At 44.5% G+C, this 24,002-nt stretch overlaps 1 protein-coding gene across 6 annotated transcripts in view; it reads right to left on the reverse strand.

Annotated features, from left to right (window-relative positions):
* The window catches only part of EPB41L4B (erythrocyte membrane protein band 4.1 like 4B), a 449,748-nt gene that overhangs the window by 319,884 nt on the left and 105,862 nt on the right, over positions 1–24,002 (reverse strand). For all 6 annotated transcript variants that reach the window (XR_004538081.1, XM_033930624.1, XM_033930625.1 and 3 more), the window contains 2 exons: positions 8,489–8,593; positions 7,356–7,398 (listed from right to left, as the gene is read on the reverse strand). Coding sequence is in view for 5 of the 6 variants with exons in the window: in XM_033930624.1 (XP_033786515.1) it covers positions 7,356–7,398; positions 8,489–8,593 (148 nt within the window). In the remaining variant the exon portion in view is untranslated. The remainder of the gene's footprint in view (positions 1–7,355; positions 7,399–8,488; positions 8,594–24,002) is intronic.

Consider the following 24,002-nt stretch of genomic DNA (forward strand, 5'->3'; position numbering starts at 1 on the left):
CTCCTCAATTTTATCCCCATACAGTAATCATCCTCACAAGAAACACTGAAAAGGTGTTCTTGTACTGAAGTTTCTAAATCATATACTCTGAGCAAGGCCAAGCAGCACATTGCAATTGCTACTGCAGGTATGTGGGAAGAATCATGAAATGCATTGAAAGTTCCTCTAGCCATATACTTTCTCGTAGTAAACAGAAGTCTGCCCAAAGGGATACAAAATAACAGTGGTCTGCAGAGAAAAAAAAGAGGAGGTCTAGACATCTTAGTCAGAAACTCCCTAAATCTGAATTTACTAGACAAAATGTCCACCCCTTACATGGATCTACTAGCCTGTCAAATTTCATGCACCACACTAAAAGGATCCATAACTTGCATGCTCTGCAGGTTGGAACACAGCAAGACCCAAATTTGAAGACTTTTTATACTGAAACTCACTAACAGCAACTTACAACCTAATCCTAGGAGACCTAAACCTCCGTCTCGAAGACCAATCCTCCAAACAAGTAGAAAACCTACTATCATTCCTTGAAGCCCTAACATAAAAGATTTTAGACCCACAAACCACACATGAGAAAGGTCACCAACTAGACATCGCAGCCTTCATGACCCAACAACCCTTACTGCCTGAGATTCAAACATCAAATGGAACGTGGTCTCGCTCCCTCTGGTCAGACCACTACACATACTCCTTCAACATCAACTGGGCCAAAGACAAAAACAAAACCAAAACCCCAAAGATCAACCTACAACTCACGTAAATACATTGACCCCTCTGAATTCTGAACTAAAACAGATGCAACAATCCAAGAATGCAACCCAAAGACTTCATCTCACACTAGTGCAGGCTAAGCACAGCTACCCTAGATGAGCTAGCCCCAACACAAACAAAAAACAGAATTAGCAGACACTCAGACAAATGGTTCGATAATGAACTACTCCTACTCAAAAGATAATGCTGACGACTAGAAAGAAAATGGAGAAAGAATAACCAAGAAACCACGAAAACAAAACCGACAATACAAGATAAAACTAAAAGACAAAACAAGACTTCTTTGGCTCGGTCCAAAACTAGATCACCTACACACCTCCATCCCACTACCCTCTGGCTCCTCTCTGCAGCTTGAGTTCTCGAGCAAGGTCTTGGGCATCATCATTGATTCCACATTATCCTTCAATGACCACCTCCAATCCTTGGTAAAAAAAATGCTTTTTCAGCCTTCACATGCTGAGGAAAGTTAGATCCTGCTTCCATCAAAAACATTTTACCCTCCTTGTCCAATCCATCATCCTCTCCAGATTGGACTATTGCAACTCTATCTACTTAAGCCTAACTAAGAAAAACCTCCACAGACTCCAACGGATTCAGAATGCCGCAGCCAAGCTCATCTTCGCTAAAAGTAAATTTGACCATGTCTCCCCGCTCCTGGCCAAGCTCCACTGGCTTCCGATAATCACCAGGGTCCACTATAAATGCGCCTGTTTAACTTTCAAAATCCTATATGGTATCCTCCCTCCCTGTATCCCTCTTTCTTGGAATTCCTCAAACCCTAATACCACCAGATCCTCCCACAAATTAAAACTATCCTTCCCCTCGCTAAAAGGCATTTCCCACACAGGAAAGCTAGGGACCTCCCTTCACTTCAAAATCACTGAGCTCTGGAACAACCTTACCTCCCCTCTTCGGAACTTGAGCTCTCTCCAAGTATTCCGCAAACATCTGAAAACCTGGCTTTTCTCAAAAAATGTAAGTCTCCCTCCAACTTAGGAATCAAGGCAACTCTTATATCTTGGCATCCCAAGTCCTCTAAATTTTCTTCACACTTCTACCTCTAACCCTCTGTTGTAGTTCCTTCCTATTTCTCCTACTGTAAACCGCGTCGAGTTCTATGGACGTGGAGATGATGCGGTATACAAACCTAAGGATTGGATTAGATTAAAAGAAAAAAGAAAGACACACACTACACCAACCTAATAGGCAAAGAAACCCAAGACACAAAATAAACTATTCCAAATATTAAAAGAACTCACAGACATCAAACCCTACCTAGTCAATAATGACTCTTTAAAACCAAAATCACAACTGCCAGGACTACCCTCACCGGAACCCCAACCCACTTAGAATAGATCACAATGCCCCCCCCACAGAAAAAGAATCAGCTGCAGCAGACAGAACTTGGTCCCACTTCCCCACTATACAATGGTCCGATCTTAACAAACTCTACAAAAAATACAGCCAAACAGCCTGCGACCTCATTCACTGTCCTCCATACCTATTAAAATCCTCCAGTACCAAATTCCGCAGTCTCCTCTTACAATGGATACAAACTATGCTCTCAGATGGCCTTTTCCCGCAAGACCTCAGTGAAATCATCATCACCCCAATCCTAAAAGACCCTAAAGGAGCAAAGGATCAACCATCCAACTACAGACCCATAGCCTCAATAACATTCTATATCATACTAATGGAAGGCCTGGTAGCCAAACTCCTCACCAACTACCTAGAAGACCACAACATATTCCACCCCACACAATCTGGTTTCAGAACCAACTACAGCACAGAGACACTTCTGGTTTCCCTCATAGACACAGCTAGACAACACCTCAGTACAGGTAGAAAAATGCTGATGATACAACCGGATCTCACCGCAGCATTTGACCTGGTGGACCACAACATTCTACTACAAATACTAGAAACAATAGGAATCACAGACAAGGTACACACATGGTTTCAAGGATTCCTACAATCTAGAACTTACAGAGTAAAGTTGAACAAAGAAAATTCAGAACCTTGGTCCAACCCCTGCAGCGTAACCCAAGGATCTCCACTATCTCCAACTCTCTTTAATCTCTACATCGCATCCCTCAGCATCTGACTGGACAATTTAGGATTAACCTCCTATAGCTATGCAGACGACATCACCATTCTTCTTCCTTTTGACCAACCAACGTCCTCCATGACAGACACACTACACAGGACACTTGAAGCAGTAGCAACATGGATGAAAAATCAAAAACTGAAAGTGAACCCAGACAAGACAAAATTCATTCTCCTTGAAAATAATAAACCCCAACCATAACAAATCTAGTAATAAACACAATCACATATCCCTTACAACCCACTCTAAAACTTCTAGGAATGACGATAGACAGATGTTGTACTATGCAACCACAAATCAACAAAACAATACAAAAATCATTCGCGGTCATGAGAAACTTGAGGCAAGTTTGAAAATTTTTCGACAGAATACAATTCCAGCTCTTGGTCCAGTCCCTAGTCCTAGGTCTTCTAGACTACTGTAAAATACTTTATCTCCCCTGCCCAACAACCATGATAAAACAACTACAAAAGTTCAAAACACAGCGCTAAGACTTATCTATTCACTGAGGAAGCACGACCACATCATGGCGGCATACCTTGATTCACACTGGCTCCCAATGCAAGCAAGAATACAATTCAAATTCTACTGCCTACTATTTAAAACCATAAATGGAGACAGCCCAGCCTACCTTAACAACCGCCTAATCCAAAGTACCTTAACCAGACATAGGAGAACTCACAAACCGTTCACGCATCCCCCAATCAGAGATATCAAATGAAAAAAACTGTACGATGGCCACACAAGCAGCAAAACTGGACCACCAAGTCTCCAATTTACTCATAACGACCCCAGACTACAAATTGTTCAGAAAAGAAATAAAAACCATGCTATTCAAGAAATCCTTGAAGACAAACTAACACCAAAAGACTCTTCCCAATTCTATGAAACAACTCGCTCTTCTCTTCAATTCCTCTGGAAAAGGCCAGATAACTTCTTTTGTAATCCGCCTTGAACCGCAAGGTATTGGCGGAATAGAAATCACTAATGTAATGTAATAATTGTTGAACTTGTTTTAGTTTGTCTAGAGGAAGAAATAACTCAAACTTTGACAGTTGTTTAAGTAAGGAATTAAAATGGACGGACATGTAAAATTGGTAGTCCATAATTATGTTGATGGGTATAGATGATTGGAAAATGTGTTTGCAAAAAAGAGTCTAATGTCCTGGCTTCTCTTCCTGGAGAAGCATAAGATCATGAGCTGTGTGATCGTTTGAGGGCAAAGTCAACAACTAATGAATGATATTAAAGCTGAGATCCGTCAAAGCCTGAGTACTTCTGAATTCCATACATTGTGTCTATCTTTTTAGGAACTACCTGGACAAGAGGATTCTCCCAGATCTTAAATAAAGAACTCCTTTCATGACCCTATGCAAAACCTTAATGCGTTTGTTTGGTGGTGCCTCAAAGTCAAGGAGTTCAAACAGTTCAGAGGTTCCTCCTGCACTTCTATTTTGATGGGCAAAGCCTAACCCATCTGCCTCCAAAAAGCCAGCAAAAATTTTACACTCTGGCAAATCCTCATCAGAATGGTTGAAGATATCTGAATCAGACTGCTCGAAGTACTCCCTAGTAGGTCAGTCAGAGAATATGCATGTATCAAGAGGACCACTGACTGTGCATCAAGGTGCAGGCCGATGGTTTGATACAAGAAATAATTCCTCTGCCAATGACAACACAATCAGGGTTGACCTCATCCTAGATCTATGACTTGATGTATCCTCGGGCTGGGCTGAGTCAGGCATAGAAGCCTTTAAAGCGAACGAAGACTGCATCTGCAGTAACCCCAAAAGCTCATCTTTGAGCATAGCCCTGATCTCCTCCTGTAGACAGTGCCAGTACTGAAAGAGACATCGGCATGGAAGCAGCCTGCTGTACAAGATGTTGGGGCATGAGAGATCTCAATATCGAAGCATGCCTATGAGGAGATGGATGGAAGGAGAACTGATCCTCAGTGCGTCGACACTTACTATGTGTCAAGAAAGTTGAAACTTGGGAAGAGACAGTGCCATGTCTAGAAGAGAAAGAACTTTTGTGCTTCTTAGCTTTCTTACATGCTACGCCCCTCAAGGTGTGAAACAAATTATGAGAAAGTAATCCTGTCTCTGTAAGGAGCCTGACACTCAATACGCTGGATGCTGTGTTGATGCACTCAGTGCCAATGTTGATGCCCAAGTCACATGAGGTGGAGTGTTAGGTTCTAAGTTCCCCACCATGCTCGATGTCGATGCCAACGCAGTACTGAAAAGTTTTTCAAACTGAAGTTTTCAGGTTTTCAGAGACCTCTTTTGCATGCATAAACACAGGACACAGCTAATGTCCCAATGTTCAGGATCAAGACATTGGACACCTTTTATGTGAGTCAAAGCCTGAAATGATATTATCAACATAAACATTTCTTAAAGCTACTTAATATTCTCTTTGACAGAGGGGAAACGACCGTAAAGTGAAAGGGATCCCAGTCAATTAGAAACATATGTTTCTATGTTTCCAATTGACCTGGGAGCTCGACTAGGATGCCAAAAACAGTCAATGCTTACAGTAGGAAAAAAAGAGCTTGGTGTGGTCTGAAGGCCAAGAACAAAAAATTGACAAAAATAAACTAAAGTCAGATAAATAGTGGAACATTATTAAAACAAGAAATTATGAGGAAAACAGAGAAAACTAGGGGCTCCTTTTACAAAGGTGTGTTAGGGCTTTAACGCGTGGAATAGCGCGCACTAAAATGCCGCGCGCACTAGCCGCTCCCGCCTCCTCTTGAGCAGGCGGTAGTTTTTCAGCTAGCGCGCGCTAATCCAGTGCGTGCACTAAAAACGCTAGCGCACCTTTGTAAAAGGAGCCCTAAATATGGGGAGGTATACAAAAAAGAAAAGCAAAAGTTTGATGCACTGAAGAGAAAACTGAAGACACAGGTTCTCAGCTCCATGGAAAACGAAGAACTGATGGACCTGCAAGCTGACGTCAAGCAGAAAGGCACTGGCACGCACGCAATATGAGCACTGCCTAAAGATTTAAAGTGACAGTGCAATTGATAATGCCCCTGGATGACATCACCTACATGTGAGAATATTATGCCTGCTTGTCCTCAGAGAAATAGATTTACATATCTCTACAGAAACCTTCAAATATTCAATAGAAAAGGTGGCATATATACAATCTGTATAATTGGAAGGAATTTTAAAAAATTAAAAACTTCCAATTTAGGATTTTGGATGACTACAATTTGTTTTGTTTTAATATCTGGCATTATCAGTGGTAGTCGGCAGGGGCTAGGGCTGAAATATACTCATAGCAGTCTAGAACATTTGGAAGAACAGCTTGCTGAAAAATGCTCCTAAAAATATCTCCTATTTCAGAGGCTTGTACATGCTGCTAAAACTGAGCAATTCAACTTTCTGCTTCAAGGCACAGGAACACCAACAGCACAAGGCCTGCTACCTCTTCAAAAGGGCTAAGTGAACTGGAACAAATACATCTAACATTCTTAAGGCAAGAGTCACAAGACCTGGATTTAAGTATATAGGGAGTTGATGGAGTATTTGACACTTGATATCCATTTCCAGCCTTACCAAAAAGGGTTTCCATTTAATCATCACAGCTCTGTCACAACAGTATTCTCCTTTCTTCCTTCCTCTAGTGCCAAGAAGCTTAGCTACAAGTTGGATGCTGCCATCTCACTAAATTCAACCAGAAGAAGCCAATCCAGTCTTTGGTTTTACCTCCCTGTATGCATGGCCTTCTCTTCCTCTAAAGTAATGATTCTTAACCCCGTCATCAGGTCTGGTTATCAAGATATCATAATGATTATAAATTGAAGAGATTTACATGTAACGAAGGCAATGTGCGTGCACATCTCTTATGCATATTCATTGTAGATATCCTGAAAACCAGACTGCACAGTGTCCTGAGGACTGGGTTGAGGATCCCTGCTCTAAGGAAAGTGGGATATCTCCATGCATGAAGTGAGATGGAACTAGGAGTGAGCAGCCTACCCAAAACAATTTGTGTTATGAAGTTAACTTCAGCACAAGAACAAGATGTGCCATATGCGCCTGGGTCTGGTTTGGATAGCACTGCCAGAAAATTTGTCAGAGCACAGTGTTACACGTGCCCCAAGCAGAACTTTAAAAAATATGTGGCAATCTTTTAAGAGATTTTTAAGATAGAAGTCAAATTACTTGCAGTTGATATAAAAAAAATTTTTTAACCCAAAAAACAAATACACGCTGAATAGGAATGGGATATTCGCAAGCACTTTTTATTTTAGTTTGCCACTTCCTTGCCATGTTCCATTTCACAAACAAAATGCTTTATAAAAACTCCTCCCCTCCCCCTTATATCAAGCCATGCTGAGCAAGCTAAATGCCGAGCCTCCCATTCTAATCCTATGGGCAGCTCGGCATTTAGCTCACTTGATAAAATATGGGGTTTGGTACCTAAATTCATTCCATTTTTTTAAGAGAACACTTAAGTTACTTACTTTTTATTTGGTTTTTGATGGGTTTTGTGTGATCCAGCCAGTGCTAAAAAAAAATATATATATATATTTAATTGAAACATGTTTTCACTATTTTGACACTTCATTATGCTTTTCATGTGAACCAAAAAAGTCCTTTATTGAATAAGAATCAGAATTACCGGTAAGTTATTTTAATGTTTATAAACATTATTATCCCAAAGATGATTCTATACTTAGAAAATTAACTGCTGAATGAAAAATACATTTCCAGAATCTAGTCCTCTCAAACATCACCCTATTTTTTCTCCACCCCCCTCCCCCCGGTCAGCACCTCTAACTCCCAGCAAATCTTCCTGTGATCCTACCCTCTCTCTCTGTCTCTCCCTCTCCCTCCCTCCGTGGTTGGGTCTCTCTCTCTCTCCCCCCTCCCTCCCTCCATAGTTGGGTCTCGCTCTCCTCCCTCCCTCCCTTATTGGGTATCTGTCCTCCCTCCATCCTTGTTAAACTGCAACTATGCCTCCCTTCATGGAGTGGATAGGCCTTTGTAATCTTTTCCTTAGACACCTGCTATACTTTGTGATTCTTCCTGTTTGTCTGTATGAGATTAGAAATCCGTGTATGTATACAGGGTTGCCTCACTCATGAATGTCTGTGGATGACTGAGACATATGAATTTGTTGTGGGGAAGGCACCCGAGTATCATGCTGGTACTTATGCAGTAGGCAGACACTCAATGCTGCTTCCAGGTAACCTTTAATAGCCCTTGAATGTTTCAACGGATTTCGGTTTAATTCTCACTAGATGGCCTCCAGAAATTGCCTCATGTGTTCATCTTATCACGTGTTGATTACTGTAATATTTTGTATCTGGGTCTTCAAAAAAAAAAGGTCTTAACAAAACTCCAGTTGATTCAAAATGTGCCGCTAAGGATATCTTGGGTTAATAAATTTGATAGCTTGTCTCCTTTGCTTCAAACCCTGCATTAGCTGCCAATGGTATTTCACATAGAATTTATGTTACTGTGCCTTTTTTAAATATTACATAGTTTTTGGCCCTGGTTGTTAGCTCATTTATCACTGCAACTTTGGTATTATTGCTATGAGACATGCATGATTATACAAAAATTAAAAAAAGAGGTTGAATATTATACATACTGCAACTTGGGATGAATCCATGAACTGTAGGCCAAAATAATCAGTTTCCACAAGATCCAAATGGTATACAATCTGGTCAAACAGCGCTTGCCCTTTTGCATGTTTCTGAAACAGAAAACAAAGGTGTGTTTTATAGAGCTATTGCTTTTCTACAGTCTCAATGCAGAAAACACAGCTGCAAAAAAAAGTACTAAAGCTAGAGCACTAAGCCATTAATATGAAAAGCTTAAAAACTGATAACAAATGAAATGTTAGGTTTGCTAAAGATCGGAACCGAAATATTAAAAACAAATTTTAAAAAAAGTTAGACTAATTTGGTTTGAGGCAAGATTTTTTAATATTATGTTTCTGTCAACGAGGGGGCAGTATATAGCAGTGTGCTTAAGCCGTAAGAGGTATGGGGCATAGCAGCTGTATGGGGAAGGGGGACATGATATTGCCAGATGTCACTCATGGAACCAGAGGAGGCACTGAAAATGATACCCTGAACCCTGCAAGGGATATGGAAGGGGTAAAGATGTTGGACCCAACATGGGTGAGCTGGAAAGGGAAATACTAGTTTATGGATAGACTTGCATGTAGGTCATATCCAGACTTTTCACTTTTAAACTGGTCAAATTTTACAACCCATACATACTGTATGTATCTACGGATTGTCCCCCAAGATTACCATATTTTTCCCTCCATAAGACGCACTTTTTCCACCCCAAAAAAGGGGTGGAAAAGTGGGTGCGTCTTATGGAATGAAGACGACCTGCCCTCCTCCTTACAGTACCTTTTTAAAACACCACCCGCCCTTTAAGAACAAGACCTGCCCGCCGGCCCTTCCTTTTAAAACACACACACATACCCCTGCAGTACCTTTTAAAACACCTTGTAAGCCTGGTGGTCTAGAGGTATATGGGCTGGCAGGAGCGTACTCGTCAGAACTGACTGCAGCCATTCAGAAAGCAGGGTTGGGCCCAGGTAGCAGTGCAGAAAGCACACTCCTGCCGACCCATACACCGCTGGACCACCAGGCTTACGAGGCATTTTAAAAGGTACTGCGGGGAAGATTGCATGCAATCGCTGCTGCCGGAGTAGGAAGGAGGAACATAGGGATGGGGAAGAGCAGGTGGAGAGGAAATAAAGGGACTGCATTGGAGGAGCGATGGAGGAGCGAAAGAGGGGAAAAGATGCCAGCATCAGGGGGGGGGGGGGGGAGGAGGGCAGGCTGGAAAGATATGTGGACTTTAGGTGAGGTGGGATGGGGTGGGGATCTTTACAAGAAGGGAAGAGACAGGGGAGAAGCTGAACGTAGGGAGAGACAAGAACATAGAAGAAAGATGCTGGGCGAGAAGGGACAGCAGGGTCAGGGATGCAGACTGTCGATGGTAGACAGGGAGAGGGTAGGAACAGTGGAACATAGAGGCAATGCTGGAAAATGGAGGAGATTAGGACACTGAGGGACAATGCTGGGAAAAGGGCAGATGGGGACATGGAGGTAGGATAGGGAAAGGGACAGAGAAGGAAGATGCTGAGTAGTGCAAATAGAGGAGCAGAAGGAACAAAGATGGTGGACCTGGGAATAGAAGAAATGTCAGAGGGACAGGAGACCCTGCACAAACAGAATAAATAGATAAAAACAGAAAAGAGATACATGGAGTCAAAATAAATTACCAAAAAACCCAAAACATGTTCAAACAACAAAGGTAGAAAAAATTGTAGCTTTTGGAAATAAACATATCTGATATCTTGCATTTAAAAAAAAAAGGTACTGCAGGGCAGGGGGTGTTTTAAAAGGAAGGTTGGGTGAGTGGGTGCGGGGGGAGAGGTGTTTTAAAAGGGCGGGTGTTTTTTTAAAAAAAGGTACCGAAGGGGGGGGGAGGAGGAAAAATTTGTTAGTCAGCTGGGACAGATCCCTCCTATCCCAACCTACCACTAGACCACCAGAGATGAGCGGGGGCAGTTTACATTTCAGGGCAGTGGGACAGGGTTCAGAGTCTGGCAGGGAAAGGGGAACAGGGTTCAGAGCCTGGCAGTGAGGAGGGACAGGGTACAGAGCCTGGCAGGAAAGGGGGACAGAGTGCAGAGTTCTTTCATGGTTCAAGGGGTTCCTTGAATCCAGATTATACCAAGTCAGATTTAACAACACATTCTCTAACACTTGGAAAAATCCAAGCGGAGTCCCGCAGGGTTCACCCTCTAATTCTCACATTATTCAATGTGTATCTCTCTTCCTTGGGTTTTATACTGTGTGATTTGGGCGTAAAACTGTTCAGCTATGCTGATAATATTACAATTATCATCCCTTGCAGTACAATTTTATCTAATAGTACGCAAATTATAGTCTGTCTTGAATCTGATGGATTCTTGGAGCAAGAATTTAAACTGAAATTAAATCAAGAAAAAACCAAATTCTTTTTTGCTTCTTCACAAAAGATCATAATTGAGCCATTACTTAAAATAAATACATCATCTTATATGATATGCTCAATCATTAAAATACTGGGTGTTGTTTTCAATCGATATCTAACTATGAAGAACCAGATCGATGCTGTAATTTGTAAGGGATACTATACTCTGTGAAAACTGCATATGGTTAGATCATACTGCGGTTGGGCAGACTAGATGGGCCATTTGGTCTTTATCTGCCGTCATGTTTCTATGTTTCTATGAAACTTCTGCCTTTAAAATTCTGGTCTAGTCATTACTGTTGAGTCTTCTTGATTATTGTAACATCATTTATTGTCAAGCACTTAGAAAAATATGACCAGGTTAAAATTGATTCAGAATACCGCAGAGACTGATTTATGGCTTGAAGAAAAACGATCATGACATACCTTTTTATCGCGAGTTGCACTGGCTTCCCATGGAGGCCCGTGTCATCTTTAAGTTGGGATGCCTATTCTATAAAGTTGTTTTTGGCTTAGCTCCTTCATATCTAGTGGATAGGTTTTATATAGCGCCCCGCAAGAATAGCAGAAAGTCACATCTTCTTTTTGTTTTTCCATCAGTTAAGGGATGCAAAAGTAAGCTTTATCTTGAACATACCTTAGCATATCAAGCAGCTCATTACGATAAAGATTTTCGGTACCTACTGCTAACAACTTGTTCTTATGAACAGTTTAGAAAACAACTGAAAAAATCTTTCCTCTTCTCAAAATTCCTGAACTAATTGCTTCATTGTATTAATTTTATAAACTTTTATAAACCGCACTGAACTAATGGTTATGCAGTCTAGAAATCTGGTGGTATGTTATGAACAGGCAATTTCAACTGCCAGAAGCCATTTCTGGCTGGTTAAGTCATGTTGAATATTGATCCCCTGACGAGAGGGGCATGTCTAATAAGTGCTTAAATAAATCTCAAGGAACAACAGTGAGATTGTTTAGTTCCCCATGATGGTAAATATTTTAATATATAGCCTCGTATATATCATTTTTTCGCACCATTTACATTAGGAATGTTCAGAAGCTGCAAATTTAAATAGCTATTAAGCCTACCATGGCTTTCCAGTTGTGCCATCTTCTGGTGAATTCAATTTGTTCTGGATTAACACAGACTATACTTTTTAAATAAAAACATAAGAATGGCCATACTAGGTCAGACCAATGGTAGATCTAGCCTAGTATCCTGTTTCTACCAATGGTAGATCTAGCCTAATATCCTGTTTCTACCAATGGTAGATCTAGCCTACTAACCTGTTTCTACCAATGGTAGATCTAGCCTAGTATCCTGTTTCTACCAATGGTAGATCTAGCCTAGTATCCTGTTTCTACCAATGGTAGATCTAGCCTAATATCATGTTTCTACCAATGGTAGATCTAGCCTAATATCATGTTTCTACTAGTGGTAAATCTAAGTCACAAGTACCTGTCAGAAGCTCAGAACGCAACATCATCTTAACCTCAGCTTTCTATCATCCTTGCTCAATTTCCAAACATCGGTTCTGTGCTGAACAATCCACTTTTGAAATAAAGCACAGTTACTTACCGTAACAGGTGTTATCCAGGGACAGCAGGCAGATATTCTTTACGCATGGGTGACGTCACCGACGGAGCCCACGGTACGGACCTTTTTACTAGAAAGTTCTAGTTGGCCGCACCGCGCGTGCGCGAGTGCCTTCCCGCCCGACGGAGGAGAGCGTGGTCCCCAGTTAGTATAAGCCAGCTAAGAAGCCAACCCGGGGAGGAGGGTGGGACGTAAGAATATCTGCCTGCTGTCCCTGGATAACACCTGTTACGGTAAGTAACTGTGCTTTATCCCAGGACAAGCAGGCAGCATATTCTTTACGCATGGGTGACCTCCAAGCTAACAAAGAGGGAGGAGGGATGGTTGGCCATTAGGAAAATAAATTCTGAAGTACAGATTGGCCGAAGTGCCCATCCCGTCTGGAGAAAGCATCCAGACAGTAGTGAGTAGTGAATGTGTGAACTGAGGACCAGGTGGCCGCCTTGCAGATTTCCTCAATGGGTGTGGAACGGAGGAAAGCAACAGAAGCGGCCATAGCTCTTACCCTGTGGGCCGTGACAGCACCGTCTAGTGACAGACCGGCCCGAGCGTAACAGAACGCGATGCAAGCTGCAAGCCAGTTGGATAGCGTCCGTTTAGAGACCGGTCGACCCAAACGATTCGGGTCGAAGGTCAGGAAGAGCTGAGGGGACAAGCGGTGAGCCCTTGTACGATCAAGATAGTAAGCCAGGACACGCTTGCAGTCAAGACTGTGCAATGCCTGCTCTCCGGGATGTGAATGAGGTTTCGGGAAGAAAACAGGCAACACAATGGACTGGTTGAGGTGAAAAGCTGAGACCACCTTTGGAAGGAATTTTGGATGGGTGCGCAGAACCACCTTGTCATGGTGAAAAATAGTGAACGGTGGATCGGCAACCAGTGCATGAAGCTCACTTACCCTCCTGGCAGAGGTGATGGCAATGAGGAAAAGAACCTTCCATGTCAGAAATTTGAGCGAAGTTGTGGCAAGTGGCTCAAAGGGAGGTTTCATGAGGGCAGATAAAACCACATTCAGGTCCCAGACGACCGGAGGAGGCTTCAGAGGTGGTTTGATGTTGAAGAGGCCCCTCATGAATCGGGAAACCAGAGGGTGAGCCGTGAGAGGTTTTCCAAAGACCGGCTCATGAAACGCCGTGATGGCACTGAGATGGACTCTGATAGAGGTAGACTTGAGGCCTGCGTTGGACAGGGAGAGCAAGTAGTCCAGAACAGTTTCCACCGCTAAAGAGGTGGGATTGTGATGATGACGGAGGCACCAAGAGGAGAACCTGGTCCACTTCTGATGGTAACATTGGAGGGTGGCCGGTTTCCTGGAGGCGTCCAAAATGAGACGGACAGGCTGGGACAGATTTCCTGAAGAGGTCAGCCCGAGAGAAACCAAGCTGTCAGGTGGAGCGAAGACAGATTGGGATGTAGTAGAGACTGATGTTGCTGTGTAAGTAGAGTAGGAAACACAGGTAGAGGAATGGGATCCCTGGAGCTGAGTTGAAGCAGGAGGGAGAACCAGTGTTGACGAGGCCACCGGGGAGCTATGAGGATCATGGTGGCTCCGTCCCTGCGGAGTTTGGATAAAGTCCGCAACATCAGAGGTAGAGGAGGAAAGGCATAGAGGAACCGATCCGTCCAGTCGAGAAGGAATGCATCCGGGGCCAGACGATGAGGAGAGAAGAGTCTGGAGCAGTACTGGGGCAGCTGATGGTTGTGAGGAGCTGCGAATAGGTCCACCTGCGGAGTGCCCCAGCGAGCAAAGATGGAGTGGAGCGTGGGAGGATCCAAAGTCCACTCGTGAGGTTGAAGGATGCGGCTGAGATTGTCGGCCAGGGAGTTCTGTTCGCCCTGGATGTAGACAGCCTTGAGGAAGAGACTGCGGGCCGTGGCCCAGGTCCAAATGCGAAGAGCCTCCTGACAAAGGAGGCGAGATCCGGTGCCGCCCTGTTTGTTGATGTAGTACATGGCAACTTGGTTGTCCGTGCACAGGAGCAGAACCTGAGGGCAAAGAAGGTGCTGGAAGGCCTTGAGAGCATAGAACATGGCTCGTAGTTCCAGGAAATTGATGTGATGAAGACGCTCCTGCGGGGTCCAAAGACCTTGGGTGCGTAGGTCTCCCAGGTGAGCTCCCCATGCATAAGGGGAGGCATCCGTGGTGATGGTCATGGAATGCGGGGGCAGATGAAAAAGAAGGCCCCTGGAAAGATTTGAGGAGTTCAACCACCATTGTAGAGATTGCTGAAGAGACGATGTCACAGAGATGGGATGAGAAAGAAGATTCGAGGTCTGCGACCATTGGTTGGCCAGAGTCCATTGAGGTGTCCTGAGGTGGAGTCGTGCCAGGGGAAGCACATGCACCGTCGAGGCCATGTGGCCCAGGAGGACCATCATCTGTCTGGCAGAGATGGAGTGATGAAGGAGCACCTGCCGACACAGGCGGAGCAGGTTCCGCTGACGGTCGGAGGGGAGAAACGCCCTCATTAGTGTGGTGTCGAGAACTGCTCCAATGAACTGAAGGCGCTGTGTGGGAAGCAGATGCGACTTGGGGTAGTTGATCTCGAACCCCAGGAGGTGGAGGAGAGAGATGGTATGATGAGTGGCTTGTAGCACAAGTGGAGACGTAGGTGCTTTTACCAACCAATTGTCCAAGTAGGGAAACACCTGGAGGTTGTGAGACCTGAGGAAGGCCGCCGCCACAATGAGGCATTTGGTGAACACCCTGGGTGATGAAGCGAGGCCAAATGGTAGCACTTTGTACTGATAATGGCGATGGTGCACCTGGAATCGGAGGTAGCGCCGTGAAGTTGGATTGATTGGGATGTGAGTGTAGGCCTCTTTGAGGTCCAGGGAACATAGCCAGTCGTTCTGAGAGAGATGAGGGTAAAGCGTGGCAAGGGAGAGCATTCTGAACTTCTCCTTGACAAGACATTTGTTGAGGTCCCTGAGATCGAGAATGGGACGTAGGTCTCCTGTCTTTTTTGGAACCAGAAAGTAACGGGAGTAGAATCCCCGGCCCCTTTGTTCCAGAGGTACTTCTTCGATGGCATTGAGGAGAAGGAGGGATTGGACCTCCCTCAGGAGGAGGGGGGATTGAGGTGAAAGAGAAGCAGACTCTACGGGAGGATTGTCTGGTGGAAGAGTCTGGAAGTTGAGAGAGTAGCCGTGGCGGATGATGTTGAGGACCCACTGGTCTGATGTGATGACCTCCCAACGGCTGAGAAAAATGTGGAGCCTGCCTCCGATTGGTTGAGGGAGAGGCAATGAGGGTGGAAGACTGGCTAAGCCCTGGAGAGAGGAGTCAAAAGGGCTGAGAAGGTTTGGCAGGAGGAAGAGGCTTGGCAGGCTGGTTAGACTGTGCACGAGCCTGGTTGTGTTGGTGTTGGCGAGCCCGCCTAGGTTGCTGTGAAGGTGGGTTAAGCGGCCTAGCGGAGAATCTGCGCTGGTATGAAGACTGTGGTTTGTAAGGCCGAGCAGGAGGGGCCTTCTTCTTTGGTTTAATGAGAGTATCCCATCTGGTCTCATGGGCGGAGAGTTTTTGTGTGGTGGTATCCAGAGACTCTCCGAACAATTCGTCTCCCATACATGGGGCGTTGGCTAGTCGGTCCTGATGGTTGACATCCAGATCAGAGACCCTGAGCCAGGCCAGTCGGCGCATGGCCACAGCGATGGCAGATGCACGAGAGGTGAGCTCAAAGGAATCATAGATGGAGCGCACCATAAATTTTCTAAGTTGAAGCAGGCTGGAGATGTGCTGCTGGAATAGTGGAACCTTGTGCTCCGGCATGTACTTTTGCAAGGCGGAGAGTTGCATTACCAGATGTTTCAGGTAGAATGAAAAGTGGAAAGAGTAATTGTTTGCTCTGTTGGCAAGCATGGCATTCTGGTAGAGCCGCTTGCCAAACTTGTCCATAGTTTTGCCCTCCCTGCCAGGAGGGGTAGAGGCATATACACTGGAGCCTTGAGTCTTTTTTAAAGTGGACTCAACCAGGAGAGATTCATGGGGCAGCTGGGGTTTATCAAATCCCGGGATTGGAATAACCCTGTAAAGGCTATCCAGTTTACGGGGTGCCCCAGGGACAGTTAATGGATTTTCCCAATTTTTATAAAAAGTTTCCCGTAGGATGTCATGCACGGGCAACTTCAGGAACTCCTTAGGAGGTTGGTCGAAATCTAATGCCTCCAGGAAAGCTTGTGACTTCTTGGAGTCAGATTCCAGAGGCAAAGATAAGGCCCCCGATAATTCCCTGAGGAATTTTGAAAAAGAAGATTGCTCAGGTTTAGATGTGGTATCGGGGGCCGAGGGTTCTTCGTCCGACGACGATGCATCCTCCTCGGTACCGAGGGGAGATTCTTCCCAGAGGTCCGGGTCTCTGACATCGGTGTGTGCGTGCCGAGAGACTGGAGTGGAAGGCTCGGTATGATGAGCTTTAGACCGAGACTTGCCTGAGCGTACCGAGACGGTACCGGGGGATGAAGACCTGTGTCTGTCTCGGTCCCGGGAAGAACGGTGCCGGTCAGGTTCGCGGGAAGACCGGTGTTCCGCTCGGTCCCGAGGAGGATCGGATGTCGTCAGAGCGACGGTCTCGGCATGGGCATGGGTATGCGGTGCCGAGAGAATGGGCATGGAGGGGTCCATAGGTACCGATGGCGTGGATACCGGTTGGACGGTGTGGGGCTCGGGCCGGTCTGGTACCGAAAGCAGCGGTGCCAGGATAGAGGGCAAGAGCTGTTTAAGTTGCTGTTGGAGTTGTTCCTGCAACTTATCCTGGAGGATGGCCGCAATGCGGTCATCCAGGGGTGGCACCGGAACCACTTTTTTCTGCTTTGGTTCCATGGGTGCCGCTCTACGCTCCGGCGATGAGGAGGCCGATGACGAGGCACTCACCGATATCGGAGCGGAGCGCTTTTTAGTTCGGCGTGGAGCCGAAAGAGCCGGTGTCGCCACCGAGGTGGGAGGGCGCTCAAGGGTGGAAGGCTTCTTAGCCGGCTTACCTGGCGCCGGTGGCGCCGATGTAATGTCAGGCGGTGTCGAGGTGGTCGGTGCCGACTTCGATGGTGCCGCAGTTGAAGAAGTCGAGTCCATAGTCGGGCCGGTGCCGAACAGCAGACTTTGTTGGATTTGGCGATTCTTCAAAGTGCGTTTTTTAAGAGTGGCACAGCGGGTGCACGAGTCCGCCCGATGCTCCGGTCCCAAGCACTGTAAACACCAATTGTGTGGGTCAGTGAGGGAGATCGGGCGTGCACACCGCTGGCACTTCTTAAAACCGGGCTGCGGGGGCATGAATGGAAACACGGCCTCCGCAAAATCAAACCCCGAGGCCTGGATCGTGACAACAGGCCCCGCCGGGGCAAGGACAAAAAACGAAACAAAAAGATATAAATTTTTTTTTTTTTTTTTGGAAATGAAAGAAAAAAGAACCCGAAGGTAAATAAACGAAAAAAGAACGCGAGCGGGAAGGCAAAAAGAGGATTTCAATCGGAGTTGAAAAACGCACGTCTTCTTCGCTCCGCGGAAACGAAGAAACTGGGGACCACGCTCTCCTCCGTCGGGCGGGAAGGCACTCGCGCACGCGCGGTGCGGCCAACTAGAACTTTCTAGTAAAAAGGTCCGTACCGTGGGCTCCGTCGGTGACGTCACCCATGCGTAAAGAATATGCTGCCTGCTTGTCCTGGGATAAAATGAGAAATGTCTTTGGCAGATTATAACTGCAGGGGTGAGTCACTTAAGATGGCCCAGATAAACTTAACAAGCATTACCCAATGCAGCCCAATATACTTCTTTACTGCCCAAATGGTCTCAAACATATATAAATGTGACAGTATATGTACCTCAAGATTATACTTTAAGTACTATTTATTGCAGATTCATCAGAAATGTCACCAGCCAGCCAATCACTATTTCAACGGCTATATAATAAACATTTTTGTGACATAAATATCATCAAATCAGCTTTTTTTTTTTTTTTTTTTAACGTTTTTTGAAAAGTGCTTAGTGCTCATAGTGTGCTTTATAAAAACTTAAAAAAAAAAAAAATATGAATATAAATGTTTTAAGTATTTTAAGTAACTTAGCTTTGCCGCTGTTTCAATGTCGGCTTGTTCCTTTATTTTTCAAGCTTACTTATCTTCATCGGGAAGGAACCCATTTAACATGTTTCCCCACTCGTCTTTCTCAAGAATAGTCCTCCCTTCACGCTTGCCACGCACCATCCCGACTTAGTTTTTTGTAAAAAAAAAATCTACTTCGGGGCTTGAGGGAGGGAGATTCGCGGTTCAGGACTGCTGTCACTGGTGCTTCGGGAGATTTTTTTTTCACCTGCAATTTTTTTTGTCGATTGGGTGAGAATTAACTGAGTACCTGTTAACTGAGATTCTCTAATGAACTATAACTCCTTAGATTATTTCAGTCTTCCTCCTTTCAACCTCATCCTATAACATCTCTTCCCAGAGGGATTTGGTCTTGGGAGGATGAGGTGTACAGCGTCAGCATCTGAGACAAACTAGGTTTTTCTTGTTACACAGATCTTTTTGGACCCCTGTTCGTCTACAGAAGTTAGATAGTTCAAAATCTAATAGATGATGGCACTGTCATCTAGACATAGGGACACTGGATCATTTGTTGTTCTATTGTCCTTGATACTCAACTTCTAGAAGTGAATATGGGGACAGATTAATACCATATTGGAGTCATCGATTCCATTGACATATGATGTTGCAATATGTGGGATGATATTGCATCTTAAACCTCCATTGGATAGATATAAATGTCGGCTTTTCCTTATTATGACTGGGATAGCCATGCAAATGGTTACTTGTAACTGGAAAAATTGGGATCGCCTTAGTTATAGTTTTTGGTGGGCGAATTTATGCCTATGTTATAAGTATGAGAAGATGAATGCTGACATGGTGGGGCATAAGAGATTTAAATTAGTTTGAGGTCCATCGACGTCTTTTATGGCTTCATTATAATTGTCATTTATATATATTTTCCGTTGTTTTAGCACACATCCATGGGAGGGTAGGAGGGGGGGTATCATTTTGTTTGGTTTTATTCCGTGCTTGAAATATTGGAGGGGGAGGGGTTTTATATTTCTCTATATTGTTACTGATGGTTTATAAGTGTTTATTATGGTTATTTATATATGTATGTATATTGCTTGCAGTTGTTGGTTTTAAAAACTCAATAAAGAATTTAAAAAAAATCTCTTTCCAGAGCTTCATTTCAATTGAACAAGCCTGCCTCATGTACTTTTATAGCACAGCAGAAGTAAAGCCCTTTGCAGCTTTGTCAGTAGCTTTAAAAGACTTCCTTCCCTGCCACTGGCTTTGCCAGCTGTGCTACCACCACCACGAGGGCCTGCTGCCCTAGGTAGGATGCCTAGTCTGTCTGGTGGTAGATCAGCCCCCAGGAAAGATTTCCACAGGTTGTGTTTGGCATGCTTTCCTTACTTGTTTAAACCCACATTATTAATCCTGATCACATCATCTGGCAAACTTCACAGCTTAATTGTACACTGAATGAAGAAAAACACACACACACACAGTTTTAAATCTGCTACTTCACTGTTATGGAATGCTGCCAGAGCATAATACTATTTGGAAGTGTTAGTAACTATTTCTTCTAAACCTGCTCCACATCACTCATATAAACCTAATTTATTTTCCAAACTAAAAGGCTTAAAACCTGCTTAGTCTTACTTAATTCACAAAGGCAATTACTGTTGTTCATTGGCACCTATTAGGATCTGCACACATATCTGGTTGTGCGTGCTGCAACACTTGGACCCAGATTCTGTACAGGACGCCCAGTCTCAGAAGCCAATGGGTGTCCTATATAGAATCGGGCATAAAGCCGCCTAAGGTAAACCCGATTCTCTAACAGACGTCCATGTTACAGATGCTGGATAAAGAATCAGGTTATTGTAGATGCGGCCGCTAAGCTTATCACAGCAAGGGATCTCCCTGTCACGATAGGTTTAGTGGACATGGCTGCAGCCACCAGTCACCACACCCAAACTAACGTGGCAGGAGGGATGCCCAATCCCTCCTGCCCGGAACACCCTCCCCCCTTTGAAGATCACCAACAGGAGGGTGCCCAATCCCTCCTGTCAGAACACTATCCCTGAAGATAGCTGGCATTAGGGTGCCCAATCCTTCCTGCCTGAAACCCCCCCCACCATAGATAACCCGACAACCCCCCTGGTTGGCCCATGTGCCTAAGGCCCCACCCATCCCACAATGCACCGGGAAGGGGCAGGCCCACCTCATTTCAATGGAGGCGAGCCTGCCGGATGGTGGGAATATTCGTCCATCTGGCCATCATTAAAGGTTGGTGGGGAGGGGGTGTTCCGCATGTGGGGGGGTCATCAGGTTATCTATGGTGGGGGGTTTCCGGCAGGAGGAATTGGACACCCTCCTACCGGCAATCTTCAAAGGGGTGGGGGTGTTCCAGCAGGAAGGATTCGGCACCCTCTTGCCGGTGATCTTCAAGAGGGGTGGGGGAGTTCCAGCAGGAGCGATTGGGCATACCTCCTGCTGTGTTCGTTCAGGGAACGTGGGGAGGGGAGACTGGTGGCCGCAGACGTTAAACTTATAGCAACAGGGAGATCCCTTGCCGTGATAAGCTTAGTGGCCACATCTACTTACAATGTGGGCCAGCATTTTGCTGGCTTACATTGTACCCATCTCCTGCTGGCCTAGGGAGATGCATACAGCTGCCTAGGTTTGCCTAAGGCTACTTCCGCTACAAACCACATCCACAACTAGTCTTAGGTGAGCTTAGGCGGGCTTGCGCACCTCCCTATGCTCCCAGAGTCACCTCCAAGGTAGGCAGCCTGCCTCGGGAGCTTTTTTTTTTTTTTTTAAGGAAATGTGCATCCCAATTGGCTGGTTAGACAGCAGCAGGACACCTACTGCTGCCAACAATTGAGACGCCATTTATAGAATCCGGCCCTTGGTGCCCAAATCACATAGTGCACAGCTCAAAAGAGGTGTAGTCATGGAAAGGTTATGAGCATGTCAGGGGCACTCCAAAAAGTCACACATGTTAAAGAATAATGGGTATTTGTGCCCAACTTTGATGCCTGCATTTACAGCAGGTAAATTTGGCATCCAAAGTTGGGGTGCGGGATTCGTTGCTAAGCTTGCCCTTTATAAGATCAAACTTGGCCTCATTTATAGAATCCAGCCCTATGTGTTTAAAAGAATAAATGTGCTTTCAAAGCAAGGCTTAGCCAAAATAAAACACAGTAACACAAACAATAAAGACTAAGCATGTGAAATGATCTGTGATTTGGCTAATGGTTAGTAATTAACTATTTTACTTTCTCTTTAGATTTATCATTAATATTCATGCCAACCAGCATCAGCCCTAGCCCTAGCCCATGATAGAGAACAACACAGCGTCAAGCCTAAAGATGGGAGGGGGGGTGGTTTCAAGCTGAAGCCTGGGAGACAGTGTGCTGTTAAGGATCATACCTAAATTAGGTATGGCGGAGAGAGAAAGGAGAAGAAGCTGGGAGATTGAGGGCAGGGGGGAGGGGTCAGACCAGGAACAGTAAGAAACATAGCATTATGAGGTCATTCTGTGCACACATGCATACAACATTTCAAATTAAGTATGAAACAGTTTTAATATCCTCCCCAGAAATTTCTGCCAAACAAGTGGCATGAAAAGTAGCTGAATGGGGGGCAGAGGAATATGCACAATATTATAAAATGTTTAAGTTAGCCAGTAACTAGAGGAAGAGAGGAGCTGCTTAAAGCTATGTGAAAAGTTGAGGAATACTGGCATTTAAAGTTTTTGGTATCTGTATTATTGGTACCCTATGTGTTCTTGTTGATGGCTATTGTATTGCATTTTTCAAATGATGCTTTTGGTTGTACACATCTTCCTTGCACTTTGCTTGTTTCTCTTGTTGTCTCTTCAATAAAAATGATATATATATATATTTTATTTTTTTTAAAGGGAGCCCTGCCCATGCTACATGATCACTGGGACATGGTCTGAATGGGGTTTGTCCAGAGGGGCACATCAGAGGAATGGAGGACAAACAAGTTCCATACAGTTAGTGAAATCAATAGCTGTTGTAAAGAAAATCTTGAAGGTCTGGCAAGTCCTCTGTTAAATTTTATAATGGGAGAGAATGTTAAATGTAAAACTCTAAAAGCGTTTACACCTGTTTTAGCAGACCCCACGCACAGACAACTCTGGTGAAGGCTGAAGCAGGGTTAGTTCCTCCCAAGTCTCCTCAGCTTTGGCAACAGAATCCCCCAATATCTACCACTGCCAGTATTTTTTTTGTAACCGGAACCACTCCATCAGTTGAAGAAAAAGAAGTTTCTGCTACTGCTTCTGTTGTGTCCATGAAACTAAACTGTCAAAAACTGGTGTCTCTGTCTGCTATTATAAATTTTCCACAGGCAAGAGTGCTTTGGCACCTGATATTTCTAAAGTTGTTAAGAAGAACGAGGAATTACTTCAAAGCACAGCTGTTCAATTAAGTGATTTTTTTTCCTCTGAAATTGTGAAACACTGCAGAAATTAAGATCAGAAGATTGATTTGTTTTATACAGTAATGAAAGAATGACAATGAAATCTCAAAACTCAATCTGTTCAATCTATTGGGGCAACCAATATAAGGGATAGTCTCAGTATGCATTTTTAAATGGAATCCCTAGAAAATTTGCTTTGGGCAAGGAATTTGAGGCTTCAAAATTTTCCTAACACATTTACTTTCTCCTCTTTTTCATAAAGGCTTTGCATATTTCAAAATCTGAAAATATTTTTGTGGATATCTACTAGCTATTTACCTAAACTTACCTGAATGGGAATATAGAAATAGTATCCACCATCTCCTCTCCCTAAAAGATCCCACATGGCTGTCCCACGCTTTCTTGAATTCAGACACAGTCTGTGTGTGTCTCCAACACCTCTACCGGGAGACTATTCCACGCATCTACCACCCTTTTCTGTAAAAATGTATTTCCTTAGATTATTCCTGAGCCGGCGAACAGAGTAAACGGAATGCTAGGAATGGTTAAGAAGAGGATCACAAACAGATCTGAAAAGGTTATCATGCCGTTGTACCGAGCCATGATACGCCCCCACCTGGAATACTGCATCCAACACTGGTCGCTGTACATTAAGGACATAGTACTACTCGAAAGGGTCCAGAGAAGAGCGACAAAAATGGTTAAGGGGCTAGAGAAGTTACTGTACAATGAGAGGCTAGAGAAACTGGGCCTTTTCTCCCTTGAAAAGAAGAGACTGAAAGGGGACATGATCGAAACATTCAAGATATTGAAGGGAATTGACTTAGTAGAGAAAGAGAGATTGTTCACCCTCTCCAAGGTGAAGAGAACGAGAGGGCACTCACTAACGTTAAAAGGGAATAGATTCTGTACAAATGTAAGAAAGTTCTTCTTCACCCAGAGAGCGGTAGAAATCTGGAACGCTCTTCCAGAGGCTGTTATAGGGGAAAGCACCCTTCAGCGATTTAAGAAAAGGTTGGATAAGTTCCTGCTGGAACAG

This window comes from Geotrypetes seraphini, chromosome 2 (assembly GCF_902459505.1).
Source record: "Geotrypetes seraphini chromosome 2, aGeoSer1.1, whole genome shotgun sequence".
In the NCBI taxonomy this organism is placed as follows: Eukaryota; Metazoa; Chordata; class Amphibia; order Gymnophiona; family Dermophiidae; genus Geotrypetes; species Geotrypetes seraphini.